This window comes from Raphanus sativus, chromosome 5 (assembly GCF_000801105.2).
Source record: "Raphanus sativus cultivar WK10039 chromosome 5, ASM80110v3, whole genome shotgun sequence".
Classification (NCBI taxonomy): Eukaryota; Viridiplantae; Streptophyta; class Magnoliopsida; order Brassicales; family Brassicaceae; genus Raphanus; species Raphanus sativus.
This window is the reverse complement of record NC_079515.1, coordinates 33,829,383-33,838,153: the sequence shown is the minus strand read 5'-3', so window position 1 is coordinate 33,838,153 and position 8,771 is coordinate 33,829,383. Positions and strand designations below refer to the sequence as shown.

The window sequence follows — 8,771 nt, the reverse complement described above, 5'->3', positions numbered from 1 at the left end:
TGTGAAATTAGAGGATACTCTTCTTTCTTCATTCACAAACCTAAGTCTTGCTTTCAGCAATGTTCATGGGAACCTCTTGAATGGATCCATACCATTGGCGTTCCGCAATCTTGGGAGCTTGACTTACCTGTGAGCACTTCTCTAAAATGCACTACACTACATTGCATCTCCGTAAACATTTTAGTGACTTTGTAATCCTGTTGGATGCAGAAATCTTTTCGTCTAACAACTCAAGGGTAAATACCAGCTGAGCTTGGACATATTATCAATCTTGACAACTGTATATCTTCTCCCACTTTGTACATCCATCGGTTATTTGTTTAGTTCATACTTGCACCCACTAACCATAATCCTTTTTATCTTCAGAGATCTGTCTGGCAATAACTTCTCAGGCTCTATACCATTAACCTTGGGTGATCTAGAACACCTTCTCATATTGTAAGTCTCCACCCTGAGGTTACAACCTTGTGAGGCTAACGTTTCTGTTTTTTTTTTATTAATTTGCTCACTCTGCTTGACTTGAACAGAAATCTCAGCAGAAATCATCTGAATGGACAACTGCCTGCAGAGTTTGGGAACCTTAGAAGCATTCAATTATGTAAGGCTCAAAAGTTTGCTTCTTTATTAATCACATAACATCAATAAATCTGACTTCTCTGTTACTCCTGCAGTGATGTATCATTCAATCTGCTCACCGGAGTTATTCCCACTGAACTTGGCCTGTTTGCAGAATCTAAACTCTTTGTAAGTTAACCACCCCATATATGATCTATCTTTCACAATATATTCAGAAAAGCAATGTAGATCTTTTACAAACCTGTTCAGGATATTGAATAACAACAACCTTCACGGGAGAATCCCGGATCAACTCACAAATTGCTTCACTCTCATCAATCTGTAAGTTCTTTTGTAAGAAATGTGATCACTTACAGATACTGTTATGAAGATTTAACAATCCAACATTTCTTCTGAAAACGTCTTGTAGGAATGTTTCCTTCAACAATCTCTCCGGAATAATCCCACAAATGAAAAACTTCTCTCGTTTTGCTCCAACCAGGTATGAGGCTACTCTCAGTTGTCTGTCATTGTAATAATCACAATAAACATAGTGAAACTTAATACTCTTTCTTTGTATAGCTTCCTTGGGAATCCTTATCTCTGTGGAAATTGGGTTGGATCTATTTGTGGTCCTTCTTTGCCTAAGTCCAGAGGTATCTCTAACTACACTTGTTCTACTAAGCATTGTCTTCAATATCTGAACTTACTTTATTTTCTTCTTTTTTTTTGTAGTATTCTCCAAAGCTATTGTGATCTGCATTGTTCTCGGTATCATCACTCTCCTATGTATGATACTCATCGTGGTTGTCAGATCTAAGCAACAGAAGGAAATCATAAAAGGCTCCTCCTCAAAACAAGCCGAAGGTAAATGAAGCCTTCATAGTAACTCATCTTCTAACCTTTAGATTGTTAATACCTCTCTCTGCTTGGTTGATCCTCTCAGGCTCAACCAAGCTAGTGATTCTCCACATGGACATGGCGATCCACACATTCGATGACATCATGAGGGTAACAGAGAATTTCAACGAGAAGTTCATTGTTGGATACGGTGCTTCTAGCACGGTCTACAAATGCACTTTGAAAACTTCCCGACCTATTGCAATTAAGCGACTCTACAATCAGTACCAGCACAACTTGCGTGAGTTTGAGACAGAACTCGAGACCATAGGACGCATCAGACACAGAAACATTGTCAGCTTGCACGGATACGCCGCCTTGTCTTCTGTTGGAAACCTTCTTTTCTATGATTACATGGAAAATGGATCTCTTTGGGACCTTCTCCATGGTAAGTTCAAAAGAATGATTTGCTCATGGAATGTAATAAAAGCTATTAACTTATTTTCTTTTTTAAGTAGGGACAGCAAAGAAAGTGAAGCTTGATTGGGAGACGAGGTTGAAGATAGCGGTTGGAGCTGCGCAAGGGCTTGCCTATCTTCACCATGATTGCACTCCTAGGATCATCCACCGTGACATCAAGTCTTCGAATATACTTCTTGATGAGAACTTTGTGGCGCATTTATCAGACTTTGGGATTGCTAAGAGCATACCAGCGAGCAAAACGCATGCTTCCACTTATGTTTTGGGGACTATTGGTTATATAGACCCAGAGTATGCTCGCACTTCGCGTCTCAATGAGAAGTCTGATATCTACAGCTTTGGGATTGTTCTTCTTGAGCTTCTTACTGGGAAGAAGGCAGTGGATAACGAGTCTAACTTGCATCAACTGGTAATATATGAATCATGCAACACCATCAAAAGCATAGATATAGTTTTGTATGGTCTTGAAAGCATGGAGTCAAATTTGTTTTTGTGTTGTGTTTGCAGATCTTGTCAAAGACGGATGACAATACTGTGATGGAAGCGGTTGATCCAGAGGTTACTGTGACTTGTATGGACTTGGGACATATCAGGAAGACATTCAAGCTAGCTCTTATGTGCACAAAGCGAAACCCTTTAGAGAGACCCACGATGCTTGAAGTCTCTAGGGTTCTGATCTCTCTGCTCCCATCTATGCAAGTGGCGAAGAAGCAGCTGTCTTCTCCTGATCCATCAAAAAAGGCTACAGACTATGGAGTTAGGGACCAGCATCACTCGAGGAGCGAAGAAGGATCGCAATGGTTTGATCAGTTCCATGAAGTTATCTCCAAAAGCAGCGTGTAAGGTTTCAACTTTGAAAGAAGCTTCTCCTAGGGTTTTTGCCTTGCTTTCTTGTTTCCCAAGGAAGATGGTGTTGCAAATCGGAAGGGATGGTTTTTTAAGGTAATTTAGTGTAGTACAAGGGGCATTTTGGGTAAGGAAAAAGAAAGTATGTTTGATGTGTGGGAAGCATTTAAGAGAAGAACAAAGGTTATATATGAAGAAGTTAATGTTTTTGTTTTTTCCCAAGAACATTTGCTCACGAGTACTGTAAAGTCTTTAGTCTTCTGATTTAATGGCTTTACATACATATGACATGATGACCCCACAACAAAAATAAAAATAAAAAAATCAATGAAATCACTTTCACTATGCATATATATCTAAACAAGTAACGTCTAATATATGTTGACATAGGAATGCGTTTTGTATAAACATGATCATTAAATCTTCAAAGTGGGAAAGATTAAGCAATGATTAGGCTCCCTGCAACTTCCTGTGAATCGAATTTACGGCATAAATCCAGCCTCCTGTTCAAATTATATCATTAGTGGTGACTTTGTCATGGCCTCTTATTTTTTGAACTATATTGGAGTAGATTGCTTTTTGTTTACCTGTTAATATCTGTCCTGTAAGAGCTCTGAGTTCCATATTTGGTGCTAGTTGGTTCACCGAGTTCTTGTTTCCTTGATCTCTGTCAAGACAGAGAATTTTTTTTAGAATTGTTTGAAATTATAAACAATGGAACTTTTCATGAGTCTTTTTTTTTTTTAGAAGAAAGCTGATTATTTTTACCTTTGAGTCTAGAAGACCGATATTAGATCCATACACTTGGCTATTTATCTTTCTGCTGTGATTTCCTTTGACTAGCCTAACCTTTGAGGAATCAGTGGGTTTTAGCCTGCATAGAATGTGCGTGAGAACGTTTTGTAGCAGCTAAACTAGACTAAGGCTATATGCAAGAATGGTAGTGACTAACGTTCTGGAGTTAGTAGCATTATTCCCTTGTATGGCCTTAATCTTGGCCTGCAATGTGAAATATATCATTTAAGTAATGTGTGAACATAGAGGCGAGAAGAAGTTAAAAAGTCGGCAAAGAGAACCATTTGAAAGATGTATTTATATGTTGGATTTGAGACTTACATTCGAAGAGCGTTCCCTTGCTCTCAGTAATGTTCTTAAGCCAAATACCTAAACACGATTTATTTTAGTTCATGTGGGTGGGTAAAAAAACTTATGACTTGTAATATGGCAGATTAGTCATACCTGATGATCTTGTGAGCCTGGAGTACTGCGTTTAGGCAAAGGTGTTGAAGTAGGTTCAGAATTAATCTGCAGAGGCACAGAAAATATTAGTTTTGTTTCTTAACTACAGCTTCTGAGAATGTGGTAACAAAGAAACTAAGTTTAAAAAACAAAGAGAATGAACAAGTATACATTTTTGTTTGTAGTGTTTGTTTTAGATGAACTAATCCTTGGTTTCGCATGCGACTCGGTCTCTGAGTTGACCTTAGACCTGAAAAAGCATGTGAGGATAACCAAAAAAAAAACATCAAAACATGTTTGTAAGAAAGCCAAAACACAGTCTTGTTTGACAAGGAACAAATATTATCTGGTTACCTGTGTCTTTCAGATCTTTCTGCAGTTCTCAGATTCGGTTCCTTTGGAACGGTGAGTTTAGATTTTCTGTTGGAGTTAACTAGAGTCACCTATACACATGAACAAAGTCATTAAAAACCATTAGCGTAATGATTCTAGTATTAGCAAATTCAAAAGTCTATTATATGTATATAACACAGACCTTAGGTTCCAGTTTTGGCCTTTTGGTGTCTTGGTTTTGTAACTTAGAGTCTAAAATAGGAGATAATTTACCACCAAACTTTGCTAAGGACCTCTGACATCTGGAATCACCAAAAAAAAAACATTTGTTGAAAGCCAAAAGAGATACAAAGCAAATTCACATAATTGGTTAACACATGAGTTAGTACCTAGTCAGAAGTTGAACAGCGTAAACGTCTAACGGTTTCTTCTGCCTTGCAAGTAAAGAAGCCGTAGGTCTTGTTAAAGTTGAGCTACAACATGATTTGGTTTTTGCTTTGGGTTTTGTCTTTGAGACATCTTTAACCGTTTGGTTATAATATATGAACCCTGAACAAAACAATAAATACACACACTTCTAAGTCCTCAGCAATGAATTGATGCAAAAAAAGAAATCCGAATATTCATTACCGTTGTATTTATCTTTCCGATTCAGACCGGTATTCAAAGATTCGATAACCGGTTTTAAGATCTCGACAGGGTTCGTTGCTGAGATGGTGTTTGTGATTTGCTTTAGCAGCTCAAGTTTCCAATCGCACTTTGGGCTAAAAGCTGAGAAAAAAAATAATCAGACAAGAAAAATAAACATTGTAATAAAAAAAAACAATCTTTGCGTGTGGCTTACGCGAAGGAGGATAGTTTCCAGCGGATTCGAACCAGAACTCGATCTCCTCTGTCTCGGAATCGAGCTCTGGCCTTGAGAAATCGTAGAAACGAGGTGCGTCAAATTCGAAATCAATGTCGAATTCCTCTAACGAAAAAACTTCTCCGGATAAACTCGGAACCATGGTGGGTTAAGCCCGGAAAAAAAAAAAGAATTTCTCAGAGAAAATTTCCAAATCTCAGACGACGAGGGAAACGGAGTGGGAGAGATTCACATTCAACCGGAATTACAAAAGATTTAGAGATGTTTCTTCTCCCTCTCTCCCTCCTCCTTCCTCCTCCTTCTCCAATCAATTTCCAGGAGAACCTCTGGAAGAAAGTTTCTCCAGAAAATTAGGAGAGAGAGAGAGAAATGGAGAAGAAGAAGAGAGAGAGGAGAGGAAGGAGAAGGTAACGGCCCTAAATTCAGTTGGCGCGGATGTAAAACGACGGTGATCATTGCTCTTATGTACAGCTCATAAATTTTTGTTTTTTTAATTTTTTAATTTGGTTCTTTATTTCTAAAATTTCACAAAGTAGACCCCTTAGTTTTAATAATGGTTTCCAAACCCTCAATCAATTTTCCTAGAATTCTGAATCAAGGGAGAATATTGCAATATCAAAAGATAAGGGGAGGAAACCAGATATATGAAAGATGCGTTCGTTATAACGACTTACCTGTAAGTCTTTTTTGACTAAAACATTGAATATTCCCCTTCTCCTTGTTTCTATCCGAAACTTTTTTCTAGGAAAATAACAACGGCTGTTTCATTCAATCCAGATAAAGGTAAAGGTCTCTCCTCCATTTTCCTGCAACATTTCAAGAAGAAAAAAAGTTTGAAATTAAAAAGTGAATATTGCCCTAATGTTTGCAAATTCATTTGGATTTAAATGAACGTTCCAAAACTTGTTATCATTTTAAGAAAAAAAGACCATCTCCATACAGGCTTTGAATAAGATAGCGAATGAGGAATAACTCTGAATTTGATTTGGTTATGATTGTAACGATATTTTTTGGCAGAGTTTGGAGATAATAATGTCCAAAACTCAAATCGAATCAATCTGTTCATCTCTTCTTCAAGAACTCGAGGTTTGTTCATCTGTGATTGCTTCAGCCCCAAGAAAAGTTTTTCTTTCTACAAATGTGATTCTTTTTCTTGATACAGATTATATGGGACGAGGTAGGAGAAACTGAAACCGAAAGAGAGAAGATTTTGATTGAGATTGAAGACGAATGCAGAACAGTTTATAGTCGAAAAATCGAAAAGGTAAAAGAAGAGAGGAATCAGCTAAGACAAGACATTGCTGATTCAGAGGCAAGAGTTATTGATATATGTTCTGTAATGGAAGAGCCATCGAGTCTTGGAAGGCAACACCAATCTGATCAAAGTGGAAGAAGAAGTTTGAAAGAAGAGTTGGTAAAGATTCTTCAGAAACTTGAAGATATGGAGAAGAGAAAATCAGAGAGGAAGGATCAGTTTATTCAAGTAATTGAAGATATAAAATGTATAAGAGACGAGATAAATGGAGATACTGATGAGACTTGTTCATCTGATTTTTCGGTTGATGAATCGGATTTATCTCTTAGAAAGCTTGAAGAGTTACACAGTGAGCTTTACACACTTCAAGAACAGAAGGTTTACCAAACTTAGCATATTACTTTTTAACTTTAATTTGATTTCTTGTTCAGATGGTTGATATTAATTTTGAGGGTTTTTTTTTTTGCTTAGAGAAACCGGATGAAACAGATTCAAGATCATCTAGGAACTCTGGAATCACTTTGTGCGGTTCTCGGTTTGAATTTTGGAGAAACTGTTACCAAGATTCACCCAAGTTTAGTAGAATCTGAAGGGTCAAGAAATATAAGCAACACAACACTTGACAAGTTAGCTTCATCAGTAACCCAATGGCATGAGACAAAGATACAGAGAATGCAAGAAGTAAGTGTAAATTTTTCCAAACCTCTTTAGTATCTTAAGACTTTCCTCTTTATTCTTATCCATTTTAATTGATTGCAGCTACAAGATCTTGTGACGACAATGCTTGAGTTTTGGAACTTAATGGATACACCAGCAGAAGAACAACAGAAGTTCATTGACGTTTCATGTAACATAGCTGCTACCGTTTCTGAAATAACCAAACCCAATAGTCTTTCCACAGATTTGCTTGAAGAGGTACATTCATTCACAGCAGCTTTTAAATCAACTATTTTAAGGAAGTTGATTGATCGTTTATTGCTAGGTTAAAGCAGAGCTGTGTCGGTTAGAGGAGTTGAAATGGAGCAAAATGAAGGAACTTGTTTTAAAAAAGAGGGCAGAACTTGAAGAGATATGCAAAAGAACACACATTGTTTTTGAAGAACAAGATATCACGGTGGAGAATGTAATTATAGCCATTGAATCAGGAGATGTAAACCCTGAAAATATACTAGAACAGATTGAGTATAGAGCTGGGAAAGTGAAAGAGGAAGCTTTAAGCAGAAAAGAGATTCTTGAAAAAGCTGAGAAATGGTTGAATGCTTGTGAGGAAGAGAATTGGCTTGAAGAGTATAATCAGGTTTTGTGTGTCTCTTTTTTGGGTTTAGATGATCTGATCTTTTACATTTTGTGGTTATTTATGGATTTTATGATTTGTATAGGATGAAAACAGATACAACGCAGGAAAAGGATCTCACTTAATCCTCAAACGTGCAGAGAAAGCAAGAGCACTTGTTAATAAACTTCCAGGTTTCATTTAAAGATGATCCCAAGAAAGTTTTCAGATTGTTATCTTTATGGACTTTTAACCAACTGAAAATGTCTTAATTCTTCTTAGTTATGGTTGAAGCATTAGCTTCTAAGATTACAGTTTGGGAATCAGAGAAAGGTGCTGAGTTTCTATTTGATGGTGTATGGTTTATCTTCTTCCCTCACGCAAAATTCATCTCTTGCTTCTTATGTATTTGCTTAATGATTTTTATCCATTTTCTTCATGCAGAATCGTCTACTTTGGATGCTTGAAGAATACACGGATCTCAGGGAAGAGAAAGAACAAGAACGTCGCAGGAAAAGGGTAATTAAGCTACAACTCTTTTGCATCAATATTCTTCCAAAAATCACTGAAAACAAATGCTTGTTTATATTTTGGTTGTTTTCAGGATCTAAAGAAACTTCAAGGTCAAGTGACATCAGAGCAAGACAAAGGAACTCCTACGAGACCTCAAAGCGCGAAAAAAGGTCTTAGAGTATCAACTAACAAGAGGTTTGCATCATCCCCTCAAACTCCTCGAACTGATTCGCCTCACTCAGCAAAATTTTTTACAAGTCAATCTCGTTATAGCTGAAAAGATGGAGCAAAGACTTCAAAAACAGTCCTTTTAGTTTATGTTTATTCAACTGGTCACTGATTCTTTCTTACATAAAAAGAACTTGTAAGAGAGTTTATTCTCTTCTTTTAACCTCGTTTATTTCTAATCAATGGAACAAGAAGATTCATCAACTCTACTCTAAACAAGATCTTTTTTTTACAAGCGATGTAAACAAAAGATATCAGAAAGAGAGACTTCGTCTAGATACTAACACTTTTGTTAAAATCTCAAACATGTTAATTAGTAAGAGGATCGCTCACAAAGAAAGGAA

The 8,771-nt window shown here is 36.9% G+C and overlaps 3 protein-coding genes across 3 annotated transcripts in view; 2 read left to right on the top strand and 1 right to left on the bottom strand.

Moving 5' to 3' along the window:
* LOC108857376 (LRR receptor-like serine/threonine-protein kinase ERL1) overlaps positions 1 to 2,935 on the top strand; it is a 7,665-nt gene extending 4,730 nt beyond the window's left edge. Inside the window, exons 23-27 of the mRNA XM_018631361.2 lie at positions 1,138 to 1,211; positions 1,291 to 1,422; positions 1,502 to 1,843; positions 1,914 to 2,284; positions 2,383 to 2,935. Coding sequence (XP_018486863.2) covers positions 1,138 to 1,211; positions 1,291 to 1,422; positions 1,502 to 1,843; positions 1,914 to 2,284; positions 2,383 to 2,718 — 1,255 coding nt within the window. The 3' untranslated portion in view covers positions 2,719 to 2,935. The remainder of the gene's footprint in view (positions 1 to 1,137; positions 1,212 to 1,290; positions 1,423 to 1,501; positions 1,844 to 1,913; positions 2,285 to 2,382) is intronic.
* Positions 2,936 to 3,012: 77 nt separating this feature from the next.
* On the bottom strand, positions 3,013 to 5,578 carry LOC108858774 (uncharacterized). The gene is made up of 12 exons (XM_056986668.1): positions 5,138 to 5,578; positions 4,924 to 5,064; positions 4,683 to 4,842; positions 4,496 to 4,595; positions 4,315 to 4,403; positions 4,132 to 4,210; positions 3,961 to 4,026; positions 3,838 to 3,885; positions 3,674 to 3,720; positions 3,490 to 3,595; positions 3,309 to 3,388; positions 3,013 to 3,224 (listed from the first exon to the last, which is right to left on the bottom strand). Exons 1-12 carry the CDS (start codon positions 5,298 to 5,300, stop codon positions 3,161 to 3,163), a joined length of 1,143 nt encoding a protein of 380 aa, XP_056842648.1. The 5' UTR covers positions 5,301 to 5,578; the 3' UTR covers positions 3,013 to 3,160.
* A 612-nt stretch (positions 5,579 to 6,190) lies between these two features.
* LOC108861001 (65-kDa microtubule-associated protein 9) lies at positions 6,191 to 8,476 on the top strand. Its single transcript, XM_018634834.1, has 9 exons — positions 6,191 to 6,244; positions 6,321 to 6,791; positions 6,885 to 7,094; positions 7,173 to 7,328; positions 7,396 to 7,710; positions 7,793 to 7,880; positions 7,969 to 8,042; positions 8,131 to 8,205; positions 8,291 to 8,476. The coding sequence occupies exons 1-9, from the start codon at positions 6,191 to 6,193 to the stop codon at positions 8,474 to 8,476; spliced, it is 1,629 nt and encodes a 542-aa protein (XP_018490336.1).
* The last annotated feature ends 295 nt before the right edge of the window (positions 8,477 to 8,771 follow it).